This window comes from Capricornis sumatraensis, chromosome 19, assembly GCF_032405125.1.
Source record: "Capricornis sumatraensis isolate serow.1 chromosome 19, serow.2, whole genome shotgun sequence".
Taxonomy (NCBI): domain Eukaryota; kingdom Metazoa; phylum Chordata; class Mammalia; order Artiodactyla; family Bovidae; genus Capricornis; species Capricornis sumatraensis.
The window spans coordinates 52,599,761-52,620,746 of record NC_091087.1 but is presented as its reverse complement, the minus strand read 5'-3'; the positions used below and the strand labels follow the sequence as shown (position 1 = coordinate 52,620,746).

General features: G+C 37.6%; 1 protein-coding gene across 1 annotated transcript in view; it reads right to left on the bottom strand.

Moving 5' to 3' along the window:
- Positions 1-20,986, bottom strand: part of PRORP (protein only RNase P catalytic subunit) — a 135,450-nt gene that overhangs the window by 72,458 nt on the left and 42,006 nt on the right. The window contains exon 4 of the mRNA XM_068990976.1: positions 7,072-7,179. Coding sequence (XP_068847077.1) covers positions 7,072-7,179 — 108 coding nt within the window. The remainder of the gene's footprint in view (positions 1-7,071; positions 7,180-20,986) is intronic.

Here is a 20,986-nt window from a genome sequence, read left to right as displayed (position 1 = left end):
TCTGTATAACTGAAAATACAGGGAGACGTTGGGTGAGGAGCGTAAAGTTACTTCAGAAGAATCAGGGAAGACTTCTGGTATGTTTGAGAAATAGGAAAAGTTATACTGTATCTATAATTCAGTGAAAGGCAAAGAAAAAAAAACAGAGATGAGGTTGAAAACAGAGGTAAAGATAAGATGATGAAAAGTACCACAACCCATGAAAAGGAACGTGGCTTTTATTCTAAGTATCCTGCAAAATCAGTGAGGCAAGGATGAAGAAGCAAGGAGGACACTTGGGAGTTTAGGTGAGAGATGATGTTAATGGAGATAGAAAGAAATGGTTAGATTACACGATATACTTAGGAAGTATGATCATTAAGATTTGTCAGTGGGGAAGGAAATGGCAACCCACTCCAGTATTCTTGCCTGGAGAATCCCATGGATGGAGGAGCCTGGTGGGCTACAGTCCATGGGGTCGCAAAGAGTCAGATACGACTGAGCGAATAGTCTTGATTTTCAAGTTAAATAAACATTACATTTTAAGCATGCTTTTAAAAAAAAAAAAAATTAAAAAAAAAAAAAAGATTTGTCAGTCAATTGGATGTTGGGTTACTGAAAAAAGTAGCTGAGGTTACAATCCTTGGAGGATAGTGGTGCAAATCACTCACTCACTTAAGTTTTAAAAAAAAATGGCTACCCCTTAATTTCTACATAATTTCTAACTTAATTAAATTTAATTTCTTAAATTTAGCTAATTAAACTTAATCTCTAAGCATAATTTTTGCAGTGTTTTTCCTCAAAAGTACCTGTAAGAGCCAAAATAACATGTTGTTGGGAGGTGACTGTTCATAAAATAATCCATGCTGCTCCATAAATGTAGTTTATTAAATTAAAAGAAATTGAGTTCAAGAAAATCCAAAACACTGCATCTTGCAGCAGGTAACAAAAAAGACATTAGTCTAAGTGCTATATAAAGGTTGGCTCAAGTGCTACACAAGGGTTCACACGTAACACTTTCTAATCTAGTCATTGTTTCTCCAAAATTACAACATGTTCTGGAGAAAATGTTACAAAACTGTTTTGTAATACTTGGAATTTTTTAAAAAAAATTCTTACCCCATGTATTTTGGGTAAACATTATTCTCCATCTGACATTCCAAGTAAATTTTTAAGAAAAGAGTTATATATAAACACAAGAATCACAGTCATGGACAGAAGGATGCGAAGTATACTATGACTTTCTTGTTTACATAACATAAGCGTTAGCCTAGTCATGTTCCAGCATTCATAGCATTTATCAGCCTGCAGACACATCTTCACATTTCAAAACCTTTTACCTGGCACTGAACAGTGCTCAGTAAACAGTAACTGACTCTACACTGGAATTCCCTGCTAAGATGCTCTGTTCTTAAAATGAAAGCTATATTAATTAATCTACTAGTTACTCAGAACCCTTCCGTCTTCTCAAAAGTAAAAATGCAAACCAAAACCTTTCTTCTGAAAACGTGCAACAAAAAAAGTACTGTTTAAAAGCAGAATACACTTAACCCTTGAAAAACATCTAAAAGGTGAGTAGCAAGTTTTATTAAACAAATGAATTGGGCTTCCCTCATAGTTCAGTTGGTAAAGAATCTGCCTGCAATGCAGGAGACCTGAGTTCGATTCTTGGGTCAGGAAGATCCCCTGGAGAAGGAAATAGCAACCCACTCCAGTATTCCTGCCTGGAGAATTCCATGGATAGAGGAGCCTGGCAAGCTACAGTCCATTGGGTCGCAAGAGTCGGACAGAACTTAGCAACTAAAGAGAGAAACAAATTAGAAAGGGTCAAGGCTAGTCCTGTCTAAATCTCACTGTACCCTAAAATATGTTGGTTTATCATCCATTTAAGATTGTTTCTCTAAAAGGGAACCCTCCTACACTGTTGGGGGGAATATAAATTCGTATAGTTACTATGGAAAACAGTATGGAGGTTCCTTAAAAAACTGAAAATAGAGTTACTATATGATCCAGCAATTCCACTCCTGGGAAGATATCTGAAGAAAACTCTAATTTGAAAAGATAAATGCACCCCAATGTTCACAGCAGTACTATTTACAATAGTCAAGACATGGAAGCAGCCTGTGTCCAATAACAGATGAACAGATAAAGATGATGTGATGTACATATACAAGGGAATACTACTCAGCCACAAACACAATGAAATAATGCCATTTGGAGCAACAGGAATGGATCTAGTGATTATCACATTAAGTCAAACTGAGACAAATATCATAGGATATCACTTATATGAAGAATCTAAAAAATGATACAAATGAACTCATTTACAAAACAAAGACTTACAGCCATAGAAAGCAAACTTATGTTACAAGAGAGGTAATATACTAGGAGTTAGGGATTAGCAGAAACAAGCTATTATATATAAAACAGATAAATAAAAAGGTACCACTATATAACAAGAGAACTCTGATCAATGTTATATGGCAGTCTAGATGGGAGGAGAGTTTAGGGGAGAATGGATACATGTATATGTATGGCTGAGTTCCTTTGCTGTACACCTGAAACTATCGCAACATTGTTAACTGGCTAATACTCCAATATAAAGTAAAGTTTAAAAAAAATAATAAAACTTCCAAAAAAAGAAAAGACATGCTGTGTACAGCTAAACCTGTACATTCTCAGGCAATGGCAACCACCAGTTAAGTCTCAACTCTGCAAGTAACTGGCAAGTTTCTACTGATATCAATTATAAGATATAATCTGACTTCCAAAAAATTCCAAATATAAAAAGATATGTTTGAAAATTGAGAAAATAAATTCACAACCAGAACTAGTTTTAGTTCCTTAAATCTCAATCACCCCTAAGCTGTAGGCTCTGAGTTCAAGATATGTGATGATCAAGGTGCTACTCCCTAAGTAATGAATTTAAAATGGTCTCTTCTTATTTATGAACTTACAGAGAACAATGCTGGCTATACAATTAACCATTAATGCAAAAGGACAAAGTAGAATTTGTAATATATAATGCAGAGAGTTCATGAGAAGAACATAAATGAGCTGTACATTATTCCACAGAAAAAGGCTGGAAGATTCTGCACACAAAGATGAAAAATTCAAGAATTAGGATTCCTAATCTTTTCCTTTGTGCACACTTAAAGCCAACCATATTAAGAGAGAGAGAGAGAAAGGACAAATAAAATGGTCAAGAATATTTCCTTTCCGGGCTATTTTATTAAACATTGTTTACAAATTTTAAAATGCTTCAGCTAAGGAATCTGGGTTAAAAACTGTTCAGCTCTATTCACTTAGCAGATTAATAGCACAAATGCAACTAAGTAGTTGAAGCAATCATGTAATGAGCAACTCTGAATAAACATACTCTATTTGGGCACTTTTATAACTGTTGGTGGGAATATAAATTGCTTCAATCATTTTGGAAAGCAATTTGGTAATATATAGTGAGACCTTTAAAATTATCTATACCTATTGACTCAAGAGTCCTATTTCTGGGAATCTATTCTCAAAAAATCATCTGAAACATCCTGAGATCTTCTTCCAAGCATTATTTACCATAGTGAAAAATGAGAAACAATCTAACATGCCTACCAACAGGCAAATGATTAAAAAATTGTGGTACATCCATAAGATACAGTTATTTTAGAATATTTACCAAGAATGCCTTTTTACTTTTCCTGATGATGAGTTTTAAATTTCAAACATATATTCATTGTGATAGAAAATTTTAAAAATAAAAAACTGAAATTCTCTTGTTGTCTTATACTATATCCCCAATTCCTAAAGTTAACTATCCTAAAGTTTTTATGTGTAACTTCTGGAATTTTCCAGTCATATACAAATTTACCTAACAAACATTTATATACGGGTAACCCTTTGGTTTGCTTTTAACACAAGTAGGGCCATACAGTTGCTGTACAACTAGTTTCTTACACTTACTTGGGCTATCATTCCATATCAGTACATATAGATCTATCTCATTCATTTAAAATAGATGTTTCAATATGTATCAGGTCCTAGAATGATAGATATTTAAGTTGATTAGATTCTCTGCTTACAAGCAATGCTGTAACTAACACATTGGGACATAAAATTTTATATACTAGTGTGAATATAACAGTTCCTAAGAGAAGAATTTCAGCATTTTAGGCCTTCAAAGTTACTGCCAAATTACCCACCAGAAAAACACTGTACCTAACTACATCTAAAAATGGTCAAACATTTTTAAAATTTGTAAACAAAGTTTAATAAAATAGCCCAGAAAAGAAATATTCTTTACCTACTCATTTGTCGTTTTTCTCTCTCTCTCTTAATATAGTTGTCTTAAAGTGTGCACAAAGGAAAAGATTAGGAATCCTAATTCTTGTTTTTTGTTCTTGAATCCTAACCCTCCTCTCTACCTCTCTAAACCAATCAAAATATAGGATACTATTAACTTTTAAATTTCTGCCAGTCTAGAAGACAAACATTTTCATTTGCATAACTATAATTATGAATAAGGTTAAACTACTTTTCTACTGCTTGGTTCTTCTTTTTCTTACAGACTTACTTATAAGAAACCTTGGTACAGTCAGGAAATTAGCCCTTTGTCATTTGTGCTACAATTTTTTTTTTCAGTTTGTTTTTATGTTTAAACAATGTTATAGTATTTTTTACCTTCCAGCAAATTTCTCTATTCTTCCCATTAGAGTTCCTGAATTTTATATATGCTTCAAAGGTCCTTTCATCTTAAATATTTTAAAACAGTCCTGATTTCTCTTACTCCTTTTATAGTTTTGCTTTTACTGAGAGTTTTCAACAACTATGAATTAAAATATAGATATATAAGCTCACTTAGGTTAAAAAAAATGGAAAAATACTGCAAGGAAATAAAACATTGACCGTGATTATAGCTGAATGTTAGGATTATATAAAATTTTCTTTTCTATAATTTCCAAATTTTCTACTATGAACATGCATTACTTTTATAATCATAAGAAAATAACATTTCTTAAAATCATATTTTTAATTTGTCTTAAGTTTTTGATGGAACTGGCTTCAATTCTCAATCAAGTATTATTTGAGTACCTCACCTAGAGTCTAACAGTAATACTAAATCTAATACTAAGGCAGAGATTTGTTATTTCCTTTTAGCTCCATTGACATGGATGACAAAACAGGAGAAAATCTTAAACTGCTCAACAGGGGATAGCTGAAAGCAAGAGTTACAGTTCCATTTGGGAAGTTACTTTGAATAGTAATCAATAATAGTGACACCTATTAGGTACTTAGTATATACCAAGTATTCTTCACAACATCTTTAAGAGATAGGTACTATTATTAGGTCTGTTTTACAAATTGGGAAAGTAAGGCACAGAGAGGTTAAATAAATCACTCAAACTATGAAAGCAATTTAAAGTGGTAAGTTGACTATAAAGAGCCTGGTTCCAGAATCCCCATTCTTAACTTCTAATCTAAAATGCTACTTTAAAGCTATTTAAAATGTTATTAAATGCTATTCAGGTGATGTCTCTTAAGCTGAGTCTCCAAGCTGAAATTTCCCAAATATAATGCCAAGTGCACTGCCACAAATTCTCTGAAAAGTTGGGTAATAACAACTACTTGTCACATAAGCTGTTGCTTACATTAAATTGAGTAGAAGCTAAAAGTAGTGGCAGACATCATGATTTCCCTGGCCCATCATTTGTTCTCTGCCTCTGTACTTGCCAAAATCTGCTAAAATCTTAAAAAATGTGCGCAGTTTTCTCCCACAAAGCTGGAAGATGTGTCCACTACAACATATTCAACATTGTACTGGCAAAAGTGAGCCCATTTGGGCTACATATTTCAGGCAAGCTAATCTTTTGCTTCGTTTGAAGCTGAAAGTCAACCAAAAAGTACACAAACAAGAAACTTTTTATTCTCACAGATTAAATGGGAATGAATCCTTCTGATTCTGAGCTCTACCATGCCTTAGTGATAATACTTTCATGTTTCCTATTCTGGCTTTGTCTTTGTCAATGTTACTGCTTCAAAAGACCCCTCGAGTACCTAAGAGACAAAAATAATTTCAACTTACTTTTGTGTTTTTTAAAAATAAAGCAGTAAAAAGTACATATCTGACCATAAAAATGCAGCCACAAACAAAGGAAAGGCATATAAAGAAATTTCTATAAATCAACCTTGTCCTTTGTGAGTACTTGTAAGCTTTTCTGAGTATAAATGGTCAAATTGGACCAGTATTGATAGAATCTCTGAGAAAAAGCTTTTAAGTTGGCAGCAATTTTTACGAAATAATAGTTTAACTACAGATAAATGGCCATAGATTGCCAGTGGTAAGATCCACAAGTCTGAAACCCAAGAGCTCTCTACAATCAAATTTTGATGTTATGACTGCTTTCTAAGGATGTACTGTACAAAATTGGCCTTAATTTTCTAATCTGTAAAAATGAGAATTAAAATAATTGCTCACTATGCTATAAAAAAAAATCCTTATATTCCTATTAAAAACTACTAAGACACTTAGAAATTGATTGAACAAATGATTATCTTACCAAAAAAAGAAATGCTTAGTTTAATTTATGAACACAGCATGTCTGGAAGAACAGATATGTGCGTAATGGGTAGCCTATCCCTTCTCCAGTGGATCTTCCCAACCCAAGAATCAAACCGGGATCTCCTGCATTGCAGGTGGATTCTTTACCAACTGAGCTTTCAGGGATGCCCCAATGAGTGATTAACACCTCTTAATAGTATAAATTGATAAATTTCAAGTGGAGGGATGTGATCCACAGGGACAAGATAGAATAGCCCAAAGAGTAGAGACCTATAATGTTAGCTAAAGGTTACACAAAAAAAGGCTGAACTGGCCCTTTATTACATAGACTTTTGAATCTTTCACTCTTGCCCAGCCAGCAACAGCCACTTACTTGTCAGAAACAGAAACAGTGAATCTTAGATGACTGGTTGGTCACTGTGGCACTTTTGAGAACTTCTTTTTAGAGGAAGGGAAAATGGGGAACTAAGAGAAACAAGGAAGATCACAAATGAGTCCAATAAATATTTCTAGAGATGCGGAATAACAAAACTTGTACTTACAACTTGAGATTCACGAGCTTTAGGAAACATCTTGGCAACATTGAGCCCATCAATGACAACATCAAAAGGAGGACAGTATTTTACAAAGTTCTGAAATCTCTTAAGTTCCTAAAAAAATAGTCAGATAAAATAATAAGAACCTAGTAAGGTCTTTATCATAAACATACAGCTATAACTTCCATTATTGTTCTGGAAAATCAAAATATTCTTTCCTTAAAAATACACAAACACACACACATACAGAAATATGCTTTCAAAATGAAATCTGTAAAGACTAGCCTACCAGGTGCAACTGCATGTAATTATCTGATATCTCATAATCTCACAGTGCTTTACACTTCACAAAGTACATAACATGGTATTTCAACTGAGCTGTAATCAGTTATCTAGTCTGCTAAACTGACACATACAGCAGTAATGACGAGAATAAAATGTCAAAATCTCTATGCTCTATTCTGTAAACCAAGGAGAAATTAATCTGAGATATGCTAGTCTACCAATGTAACCATGTGCAAGAACAAGGCTCTATAATTTGTACTCCTCTTTTATCAAGAGGATTTGGTTACGCATGGCTATTTTGAAGAGCTGAAAATTCATTCAACATTCATCAACAAAAATTTGTTCAGTACCTACTCAATTTTTTTGCCTAGCAGTTACTAAAGAGAGAAAATCCCAACTTAATGGAGCCTGCATTTTAATGGGAAGAGACACAATATAAACAAGTTAATATATGAATGGCAAAGGTGATGAGTGCTATGGGTGGAAGAAACGTAGGAGAGAAAGTTCTACTCCTGGTAATGACAAAGTAGTCTATAATGGACTACCAGATAACATGACATTATCTATATAAAAAGTAATTATTTAATGGCACCCCACTCCAGTATTCTTGCCTGGAAAATCCCATGGACAGAGGAGCCTGGTAGGCTGCAGTCCATGGGGTCATGAAGAGTCGGACACGACTGAGCGACTTCACTTTCGCTTTTCACTTTCATGCATTGGAGAAGGAAATGGCAACCCATTCCAGTGTTCTTGCCTGGAGAATCCCAGGGACAGGGGAGTCTGGTGGGCTGCTGTCTCTGGGGTCACACAGAGTCGGACACAACTGAAGCAGAGACTTAGCAGAGAATGACCAAAAGCAAGGAAAAATTGAAGGGAACACAACATTTAAAAGGTTTGATAGTTTTAAAACATGTCTGAAAAATTATGACATTCCTCACCCTCAAAAGTGTAGTTGCTCAGTTGTGTGCGACTCTGCAATCTCATGCATGGTAGCTTAGCAGGCTTTTCCATCCATGGAATTTTCCAGGCAAGAATACTGCAGTAACTTGCCATTTCCTTCTCTAGGGGAGCTTCCTGACCTGAGATTTAAACCCAGGTCTCCCACGTTGCAGGCAGATGCTTTATTCTCTGAGCCACCAGGGTGGAGTCTAATTCCCCCCACTTGAATAGAAGTTTTTCTTTGTGACTGCCTCAATGCATGAGTGTGGCAAAAGTGACACTATGTGACTTCCAAGGCCAGTTAATAAAAGGAAATACAGCTTCCATCTGGCTCTCCCTCTTGGGATGCTTGCTCTTAGAAGCCAACTATTATTAAAAAGCTCAGGCAGAGGTCATCCACAGGTATTCTACCTGAAAGTCGAACCTAGTCCGAGCCAAAAGCCAACATCAACTGTCAAATCGATGAGAGTGAGGGAGATTTCAAGATGACTTTAGCCTCCATTTGATCACAACAGTAGAAGAGCCAAGCAAGAACCACACAACTGAGTTCAGTCAAACCCTAGAACCATAATAATAATAGGTGATTGTTTCTGTTTAATGCCACTATATTTGGGGTGATTTGTTATGCATCTATGGATAACCAGAAAAGAAGTTATCTGCAGCAGGAGAAATTTGCCTGTATACAGCTTTTTGCCAGAGGGCACTCTAGTCAGCATGGTGAAAGTGAAAGTGAAGTCGCTCAGTCATGTCTGACTCTTTGCAACCCCATGGGCTGTAGCCTACCAGGCTCCTCTGTCCATGGGATTTTCCAGGCAATAGTCCTGGAGTGGATTGCCATTTCCTTCTCCAGGGGATCTTCCCAACCCAGGGATCAAACCCGGGTCTCCCACATTGTAGACAGACGCTTTACCGTCTGAGCCACCAGGGAAGTCAGCATGGTAGAGAGGGGCAATTGAAAATCAACCAGAAAACTGTAGACTGATTGGTTTGAGAGATCATAATCAATTGGTTTGAGAAGATAAGAGTTTCAGGTTGTCAGAGAGGCTGGAAAGTTATAAAAAGAATATTAGGAAAGAGGTAACTGCAAAAATCTGTGTATAAATCTGCTAAATCCTTAGCTCTTGATCTACTCATGTACAGAAGTGACTCCAAAGAGCCCAGGGTGGGGGGTGGGGGGAACAGGTGAAAGACTTGAACAAAAATTTCAATTACTATCCACTGCAAAAACAGCTTCCCTGGTTGCTCAGATGGTAAAGAATCTGCCTGCAATGCGGAAGAGTGGGATTTGACCCCTGGGTCAGGAAGATCCCCTGGAGAAGGGAACAGCAACCAACTTCAGTATTCGTGCCTGGGAAATTCCATGGACAGAAAAGCCTGGCAGGCTACAGTCCACTGGGTCAAAAAGAGTCAGACAGGACTGAGCGACTACACTTTCACTTTCAGCAAAAGCAGCAGAGTTTAGACTTTGAGTCTAACCAAGTTTAACAGTCTGGCAAACCAAAAAATCAATTACCTCTAGAGGAAGATAACAGAATCCAAAGCCTTTGAATTTTACAACATGCCCATCACAATGTCCAAAACACAATTTAAAAATTAATAAACAAGAGAGGAAATAGGAAAATGTGACCCACAGTCAAGAGAGAAGAAAGTCAAAAGAAATCAACCCAAGGTCCAGATGCTGGAGTTAGCAGGCAAGAAATTTATTTTTATTTTTAATTTTTTTTTTTTTTTTACTTTATTTTAGTTTACAATACTGTATTGGTTTCGCCATACTTTGACATGAATCCGCCATGGGTGTACATGAGTTCCCAATCCTGAAGCCCCCTCCCACCTCCCACCCCATATCATCTCTCTGGATCATCCCCGTGCACCAGCCCCAAGCATCCTGTATCTTGCATTGAACACAGACTGGCGATTTGTTTCTTACATGATAGTATACATGTTTCAGTGCCATTCTCCCAAATCATCCCACCCTCTCCCTCTCCCTCTGAGTCCAAAAGTCCATTCTATACATCTGTGTCTCGTTTGCTGTCTCACATACAGGGTTATCATTACCATCTTTATAAATTCCATATATATGTGTTAGTTTACTGTATTGGTGTTTTTCTTTCTGGCTTGCTTCACTCTGTATAATTGGCTCCAGTTTCATCCATCTCACTAGAACTGATTCAAATGTATTCTTTTTAATGGCTAAGTAATACGCCATTGTGTATATGTATCACAGCTTTCTTATCCATTCATCTGCTGATGGACATCTAGGTTGTTTCCATGTCCTGGCTATTATAAACAGTGCTGCGATGAACAATGGGGTACATGTGTCTCTTTCAATTCTGGTTTCCTCGGTGTGTATGCCCAGCAGTGGGATTGCTGGGTCATATGGCAGTTCTATTTGCAATTTTAAAGAAATCTCCACACTGTTCTCCATAGTGGCTGTACTAGTTTGCATTCCCACCAACAGTGTAAGAGGGTTCCCTTTTCTCCACACCCTCTCCAGCATTTATTGCTTGCAGACTTTTGGATCGCAGCCATTCTGACTGGTGTGAAATGGTACCTCACTGTGGTTTTGATTTGCATTTCTCTGATAATGAGTGATGTTGAGCATCTTTTCATGTGTTTGTTAGCCATCTGTATGTCTTCTTTGGAGAAATGTCTATTTAGTCCTTTGGCCCATTTTTTTAAAATTTTTTTTATTTTTTAAATTTTAAAATCTTTAATTCTTATATGCGTTCCCAAACGTGAACCTCCCTCCCACCTCCCTCCCCATAACATCTCTGTGGGTCATCCCCATGCACCAGCCCCAAGCATGCTGTATCCTGCGTCAGACACAGACTGGCGATTCAATTCTTACATGATAGTATACATGTTAGAATGCTTTGGCCCATTTTTTGATTGGGTCGTTTATTTTTCTGGAATTGAGCTGCATAAGTTGAGCAGGCAAGAAATTTAAAGTAGCTATTATAAATAGATTTAAGAATTTAAAGGAAAATATAGTTATAAATGAATGCAAAGAAAGGACCTAACAGAAGCAGAAGAGATTAAGAAGATGTAGCAAAAATACACAGAAGAACTACATACAAAAGGTCTTAATAACCACACTGGTGTGGTCACTCACCCAGAGCCAGACATCCTGAAGTGTGGAGTCAAGTGGGCCTTAAGAAGCATTACTACGAACAATGCTAATGAAGGTGATGGAATTCTAGCTGAGCTATTTCAAATCCTGAAAGATTATGCTGTTAAAGTGCTGCACTCAATATGCCAGCAAACCTGGAACACTCAGTAGTGGCCATAGGACTGGAAAAAGTCAGTTTTCATTTCAATCCCAAAGAAGGGTAATGCCAAAGAATGTCCAGACTACAATACAATTGTACTCACTTCACATGCTAGCAGGATAATGCTCAAAATCCTTCAAGCTAGGCTTCAGCAGTATATGAACTGAGAACTTTCAGATGTACACGCTAGATTTATAAAAGGAAGAGGAAGAACCAGAGATCAATTTGCCAACAGCCACTGGATCATAGAAAAAGCAAAGGAATTCCAGAAAAACATCTACTTCTGCTTCATTGACTACACTAAAGACTCTGACTATGCAGATCACAACAAGCTGTGAAAAATTCTTAAAGAGATGGTTTATTCTTAAAACCACCTTACCTATCTTCTGAGAAACCTGTATGCAGGTCAAGAAGCAACAGTTAGAACTGGACATGGAATAAAAAAAGGACTGGTTCAAAATTGAGAAATGAGTTTGTCAAGGCTGTATATTGTCACCCTGCTTATTTAACTTATAGGCAGAGTACATCAGGCAAAATGCCAGGCTGGATGAATCCCAAGCTGGAATCAAGACTGCCCAGAGAAATATCAATAAGTTCAGATACACAGATGGTAACACTCTAATGGCAGAAAGTGAAGAGGAACTAAAGACCCTCTTGATGAAGGGTGAAAAAGAATGAAAATTAAAACAACATTCAAACAACTAAGATCATAGAATCTGGTCCCATCACTTCATAGCAAACAGATGGGGAAAAAGTGGAAACAGTGACAAATTTTATTTTCTTGAGCTCCAAAATCACTACAGATGGTGACTGCAGCCATGAATTAAAAGATTCTCGCTCCTTGGAAGTAAAGCTAGGACAAACCTAGACAGCATATTAAAAAGCAGAGAGATCACTTTGCCAACAAAAGTCCAAATAGTCAAGGCTATAGTTTTTCCCGTAGTCATATACGGATGTGAGAGTTGGACTATAAAGAAAATTGAGTGCCAAAGAATTGATGCTTTTGAATTGTGGTGCTAGAAAAGACTCTTGAGAGTCCCTTGGACAGCAAGGAGATCAAAGCAGTCAATCCTAAAGGAAATCAATCCTAAATATTCATTGGAAGGACTGATGCTGAAGCTGAAATACTTTGGCCACCTGATGCGAAGAGCTGACTCATTTGAAAAGACCCTGATGCTGGGAAAGATTGAAGGTGAAAGGAGAAGGGGGAAGCAGAGGATGAAATGGTTAGAGAGCATCACTGACTCAATGGATGTGAGTCTGAGCAAACTCTGGGAGATAATGAAGGTAGGCAAGTCTGGTGTGCTGCAGTCACGATGCTGCAAAGAATCGGACATGACTTAGAACTGAACAAATAATCTAAACTCTAAGTGGACTAGGTTAAGAATTCGTATTATAACCCCAATGCATATATTTAAAAATATAGAAAAGTACAGATAATAAGCCAACAAAAGAATTCAATGAAATTTTTAAAAAACATTTGATTAACCCAAAAGAACATAAAAGTAGGAATAGAGGAACCAAAAATTTTTTGGATAAATATAAAACAATACCAAAATAAAATATTTAAATTCAACACTACCAAAAATGCTGTATATAAGACATGTACTTTTTTTTCCTTCTAATTCCATTGCAATATAATTGAAATACAACACTGTATAAGTTTAAAGTATATGGCATGATGATGTGACTTACATATATTATGAAATGATTACCACAGTAAGTTTAATGAGCATTCATCAATAAGAACCCTTAGGACTTACTCTCTTAACAACTTTTATGTATGATACACAGTAGTGTGAATTTGATAAACAGAAAATATGAAATAAAATAGATAATAAAACAATTGTATTTATAAAGTTTTACATTATATCCCTAGCACTTATCTAAATAACTGGAATTTTGTGTCTTTGGACTAACTTCATCCAATTTGTCCTCCTTCCATTTCCTGCCTTTGAAACCACAAATCTGATCTCTTTCTTAAATTTGTTTGCTTGTTTTAGAAACATCAGTTCAGTTCAGTTTAGTCGCTCGGTTGTGTCCAACTCTTTGCGACCCCATGAATCGCAGCACGCCAGGCCTCCCTGTCCATCACCAACTTCCGGAGTTCACTCAGACTCATGTCCATCGAGTCGGTGATGCCATCCAGCCATCTCATCCTCTGTCGTCCCCTTCTCCTCCTGCCCCCAATCCCTCCCAGCACCAGAGTCTTTTCCAATGAGTCAACTCTTCGCATGAGGTGGACAAAGTACTGGAGTTTCAGCTTTAGCATCATTCCTTCCAAAGAAATCCCAGGGCTGATCTCCTTCAGAATGGACTGGTTGGATCTCTTTGCAGTCCAAGGGACTCTCAAGAGTCTTCTCCAACACCATAGTTCAAAAGCAACAATTCTTCGGCGCTCAGCCTTCTTCACAGTCCAACTCTCACATCCATACATGACCAGTGGAAAAACCATAGCCTTGACTAGACGGACCTTAGTCGGCAAAGTAATATCTCTGCTTTTGAATATGCTACCTAGGTTGGTCATAACTTTTCTTCCAAGGAGTGTCTTTTAATTTCATGGCTGCAGTCACCATCTGCAGTGATTTTGGAGCCCAGAAAAATAAAGTCTGACACTGTTTCCACTGTTTCTCATCTATTTGCCATGAAGTGATGGGACCAGATGCCATGATCTGAGTTTTCTGAATGTTGAGCTTTAAGCCAACTTTTTCACTCTCCTCTTCCACTTGCATCAAGAGGCTTTTTAGTTCCTCTTCACTTTCTGCCATAAGGGTGGTGTCATCTGCATATCTGAAGTTACTGATATTTCTCCCGGCAATCTTGATTCCAGCTTGTTTCTCTTCCAGTCCAGCATTTCTCATGATGTACTCTGCATAGAAGTTAAATAAACAGGGTGACAATATACAGCTTTGACGTACTCCTTTCCCTATTTGGAACCAGTCTGTTGTTGCATGTCCTGTTCTAACTGTTGCTTCCTGACCTGCATACAGATTTCTCAAGAAGCAGGTCAGGTGGTCTGGTATTCCCATCTCTCTCAGAATTTTCCACAGTTTATTGTGATCCACACAGTCAAAGGCTTTGGCATAGTCAATAAAGCAGAAATAGATGTTTTTCTGGAACTCTCTTGCTTTTTCCATGATCCAGCAGATGTTGGCAATTTGATCTCTGGTTCCTCTGTCTTTTCTAAAACCAGCTTGAACATCAGGAAGTTCACGGTTCACGTATTGCTGAAGCCTGGCTTGAAGAATTTTGAGCATTACTTTACTAGTGTGTGAGATGAGTGCAATTGTGCAGTAGTTTGAGCATTCTTTGGCATTGCCTTTTTTTGGAATTGGAATGAAAACTGACCTTTTCCAGTCCTGTGGCCACTGTTGAGCTTTCCAAATTTGCTGGCATATTGAGTGCAGCACTTTCACAGCATCATCTTTCAGGATGTGAAATAGCTCAACTGGAATGCCATCACCTCCACTAGCTCTGTTCGTAGTGATGCTTTCTAAGGCCCGCTTGACTTCACATTCCAGGATGTCTGGCTCTAGATGAGTGATCACACCATTGTGATTATCTGGGTCGTGAAGATCTTTTTTGTACAGTTCTTCTGTATATTCATGCCATCTCTTCTTAATATCTTCTGCTTCTGTTAGGTCCATACCATTTCTGCCCTTTATCGAGCCCATCTTTGCATGAAGTGTTCCCTTGGTATCTCTAATTTTCTTGAAGAGATCTCTAGTCTAGACAGGTTGACCACAACTTATCTATTCAGGTTACTATCTGTTATTGATTATATTTCCCACACTGGGAAGTGTGTACCTCTTAATCTTCCTCAACCTATTCCTCTCATCCCCCACCTTCACCCCCTCTGGCAACCACCTCTTTGTTCTCTGTATCTATAACTCTGTTTTTGTTTTATTATGTTGGTTAATTTGTTTTTTAGATTCCACATATAAGTGAAATCATACAATATTTGTCTTTCTCTGTCTGACTTACATCAGCATAATACCCTCTAGGTACATTCATGTTGTTGCAAATGGAAAAATTTCATCCTTTTTTAAGACTGAGTTCATATTCTGTTGTGATACATATACATACCACATCTTCTTTATCCATTCATCTACTGATAGGCACTTAGGTTGCTTCTATATCTTGGCAATGTAAATAACGCTGCAGTAAACATGGATGGGCCTTTATCTTTCCAAATTAGTGTTTTCATTTTCTTCCAATAAATACCTAGGAGTGAAACTGCTAGATCATATGGTAGTTCTAGTTTTAGCTTTTTGAGGAACTTCCATACTGTCTTCTATAGTGGCTACATTCCTATAAACAGTGCACAGCGGTTCACTTTTCTCCACACCCTGTGAAACTTGTTATTTGTTGTCTTTTTAATAATAACCATTCCAACAGTTGTGAGGTGATATTTCACTGTGGTTTTTATTTTCATGTTCCTGGTGTTAGTGATGTTCAGCATCTTTTCATGTGCCTTTGATATCTGCACGTCTTCTTTGGCAAAATGTCTATTCAGGTCTTCTGTCCACTTTTTAATTGGGTTGTTTTTTTTAATGTTAAGGTATATGAGTTCTTTGAGTATTTTGGATGGAATTCTCTAGGTAAAAATACTGGAGTGGGTAGCCTTTCCCTTCTCCAGAGGATGTTCCCAGCCCAGGGATCAAACCCAGGTCTCCCGCATTGCAGGAGGATTCTTTACCAGCTGAGCCACGAGGGAATCCCAAGAATACTGGAGTGGGTAGCCTAACACTTCTCCAGTGGATCTTCCCAACCCAGAAATCAAACCAGGGTCTCCTGCATTGCAGGCAGATCCTTTACCAACTGAGCTATCAGGGAAGCCCCGTATAGTTTGGATATTAACCCTTTATCTGATATATCCTTTGCAAGTATCTTCTCTCATTCAGTAAGTGGCATTTTCGTGGTGTCTACAGTTTCCTTCACTGTGCAAAACCTTTTCAGTTTGATTAGTCCCACTTTTTTAAACCTGAATTCAATCCTATTTAAAAATACTGTTTATAAGAGATGTACTTTAAATATAGCAATATGGATAAGCTGAAAGTGAAAAGTAGGAAGAAAATACACAGCACGCATGCATCGGCATGCTTGAGAAAGTTGAAGTAGCAATACTAATTTGAGACAAAATAGATTTTTTTTTTAAAAGGGTATTATAAAAAATAAAAAGGGACACTTTGTAATGACAACAAAATCAATATATAAGGAAGTCACAGTCATAAATAAGAACAGAGCTTGGAAATACAAGAAGCAAAACTTGACAAAACTGAAAGGAGGAACATCAGTTCAGTTCAGTTCACAAATGTCTATAATTATAGATGGAGATTTCAACACTTCTTTCTCCATAATTGATAGAAAAGGTAGACAAAAATCAGTAGGGATACAGAAGAGCTAAACTATAGTATTAACCACTTTGACTTGATCGATACCTAAAAGAGAATACATCCAATAATGGCAGAATATTTCTTCCTTTCAGGAATACATAGAACATCAAGACAAACCACAGCTTCAGGTCATAAAATAAGTTTCAATACATTTCAAAATATTAAAATCTGAAACATGTTTGCTGATTACTCACACATACACACACAAAAGTGAAGCCCTGTATACTACTGGTGGGAATGTTAATTGATGCAGTCACTATAGAGTGTCAACAGCAGCAAGATACCTAGAAAAGTTCCAAATATTTCTGAATAATACTTCCAAATAACCCAAGGATTAAAAGAAAATTACACAAGAAATTAGAAAATATTTTGAACTAAGTGATATAAAATATTCAGTTCAGTTCAGTCACTCAGTTATGTCTGACTCTTTGCAACCCCATGGACTGCAGCACGCCAGGCTTTCCTGTTCATCACCAACTTCCGGAACTTGCTCAAACTCATGATCATCAAGTCAGTGATGGCATCCATCCAACTCATCCTCTGTCATCCCCTTCTCCTCCTGCCTTCAATCTTTCCCAGCATCAAGGTCTTTTCTAATAAGTCAGTTCTTCGCATCAGGTGGCCAAAATATAGAAGTTTCAGCTTCGGCATCAGTCCTTCCAATGAATATTCAGGACTGATTTCCTCTAGGATGGACTGGGTGGATCTCCTTGCAGTCCAAGGGACTCTCAAGTCTTCTCCAACACCACAGTTCAAAACCATCAATTCTTCGGCACTCAGCTTTCTTTATAGTCCAACTCTCACATCCATACATGACTACTGGAAAAACTATAGCTTTGACTAGATGGACTTTGTTGGCAAAGTAATGTCTCTGCTTTTTAATGTGCTATCTAGGTTGGTCATAACTTTTCTTCCAAGGAACAAGCATCTTTTAATTTCATGGCTGCAGTCAGCATCTGCAGTGATTTTGGAGCCCAAGAAAATAAAGTACCTCACTGTTTCCATTGTTTCCCCATCTATTTGCCATGAAGTGATGGGACCAGATGCCATGACCTTAGTTTTCTGAATGTTGAGGTTTAAGCCAACTTTTTCATCAATATTTGTTGGTTGCTACCCTTATCTTGTCCCTTCCCTGATTCCCTCTCCCCATTGGTAAACACCAATTTGGACTCTATATCTGTGAGTCTGTTTGTGTTTTGTTATAGTTATTTCATTTTTAGATTTTATATATCTAGTTGTATATATAAGTAATAACACACACACAAATATTTGTGGACTGCACTAGACTAATACTTAGCTTTAACTGATTACACGAAAAGAAGAAAGGTCTAAAATCACTGATCCAAGTTTTCACTTTAAGTTAGAAAAAGAGCAAATACATTTCAAAGAGAACAGAACAATAAAAAACAGAATCAGAGAAACAGAGAACAGAGAAGAAAATTAATAAAACTGTGGAGAAAAAAATGTACCTCAATCTCTAGCTCACATCACAGTCAAAAATTAGTTACAGATCATAAAGGGTTAAAAAGTGAAAGTCTAAACCCAAAAGCCAAAATTGTGAAATCTAAATGCAAGAGCCAAACCTAGAAGAAAATAGAATTCTACATAACATCAGGATAGACAAAAAATTTCTTGGGCAACACAGTCATTATCAATATTCACACAGTGTGCCTCTTGACACGATGACTCTGACAAGGAGTATTGTTGTTTAGTCGCTAAGCCGTATCCAACTCTTTTGCAACCCATGGACTAAAGCCTGTCAGGCTCCTCTGTCTACGGGATTTCCCAGGCAAGAATACTGGAGTGGGTTGCCATTTCCTTCTCTGGAGGACCTTCCCAACCCAGGGATGGAACCTGAGACTTCTGCATTGACAGGTGCATTCTTTACCAGTGAGCCATCAGGGGAAGACCCTAACAATGATACAACAGCATTTTTGTGATATCTTGCCAAAAACACATGAATCTAATCATAACGAAATATTAGGTAAACCCAAACTGAGAGACATTCTACAAAACATTAGGTCTATAGTTTTCAGAAAAAAAAAAAAAAAAGTCAAAGTTCAAGAAAGACAAAGAAAACAGAATTTTGTTGCAGATGAAAAGAGACCAAAGAAACAAGATAACTAAACTTAATGTGTAATCCTGGACTGGATCTGGGCGAAGGAGAAACTTACAAAGGACATTATTGTGACAAGTGACAAAACCTGAGTAATCAACTGTGGATCAGATAATATCACTGTGTCAAAATTACAAAGAGGAAGTTTCCCTTTTAGGCCAATAAGCACATGATTAGATACTCAACACTGTTAGTCATTAGGGAAATATAAATTTAAAACCACCGTGAGAAATCATTAACCACCCACCAGCATGGCTAAAATTTAAGAGACTGACAATAGTAAGTATATGGAGCAGCTGTAACTTCCAAATAATGCAAAATGTAACAACTATAGTCGGGAAGGAGATCCAACCAGTCCATTCTAAAGGAGATCAGCCCTGGGTGTTCTTTGGAAGGGATGAAGCTAAAGCTGAAACTCCAGTACTTTGGCCACCTGAAGCGGAAGAGTTGACTTACTGGAAAAGACTCTGATGCTGGGAGGGATTGGGGGCAGGAGGAGAAGGGGACGACAGAGGATGAGATGGCTGGATGGCATCACCGACTCGATGGACATGAGTTTGCGTGAACTCCGGCAATTGGTGATGGAAAGGGAGGCCTGGCGTGCTGTGATTCATGGGGTCACAAAGAGTCGGACATGACTGAGCGACTGAACTGAACTGATAAGTCGGGAAGACAACTGAGCAGTTTCTTAGAAGATTAAGGGCTTCCCTGGTGGCTCAGACGGTAAAGAATCTGCCTGCAACACAGGAGATCTGGGTTTGATCCCTTGGTCAGGAAGATTCACCTGGAGAAGGGAATGAAAACCCACTCCAATATTCTTGCCTGGAGAATTCCATGGACAGAGGAGCCTGGTGAGTTATGGTCCTTTATAAGGTTAAACATATATTTATCCTACATCTCAACAAATCTACCTCTGGTATTCAAAGAAGAGAAATGAAAACGTGCATCCACATGAAGACTTAAGTGTGACTGTTAATAATGGCTTTATTTGTAACTACCCCAAAGTGGAAACAACTCAAATATCCATTAACTAGTGAATGAACAGAAAAATTGTGGTATATCCAGACAATGGTGTACTATTCATCAATAAAAAGAAACTGCTGCTGCTGCTGCTGCTGCTGAGTCGCTTCAGTCGTGTCCGACTCTGTGCGACCCCAGAGACGGCAGCCCACCAGGCTCCCCCGTCCCTGGGATTCTCCAGGCAAGAACACTGGAGTGGGTTGCCATTTCCTTCTCCAATGCATGAAAGTGAAAAGTGAAACTGAAGTCACTTAGTCGTGTCCGACTCTTAGCGACCCCATGGACCACAGCCTACCAGGCTCCTCCATCCATGGGATTTTCCAGGCAAGAGTACTGGAGTGGGTTGCCATTGCCTTCTCCGAAAAAAAAGAAACTATAGATACACAAAAACATATGAATGGGTCTCAAAAGAACTATGCTAAATGGGAAAAAAAAAAGGGCAGACAAAAAGGGCTAATCCATACTGTATAATGTCATTTATATGAAATTTAAGGCAAAACTATACCACAGAAAGGAGATTAATGGTTTCAGAAAGGAAGGAAAGGGAACTGACTGCAATGAATGCAAGAGAACTATTGGGGGGTGATATATCCCATACCTTGTTTTTGCTTTTATTTGGCTGAGCAGCATGGCATGCAGGATCATGGTTCCCTGATCAGGGATTGAACCCAGGCCCCCTGCAGTGGAAGCGGGGAGTCTCAATCACTGGACCACCAGGGAAGTCCCTAAACATCCCATATCTCAATTGCAGAGGACATGACACAACTGCATGTATTTGTCACAACTCACCAAACTGTACATTGGCCAGTTTTATTATGTGTGAAGCTGATTAAGAGACAAAAGAAAATCCTAATAGTAACATGTATTTCATCATTAAAATAACCATTGATCCATAA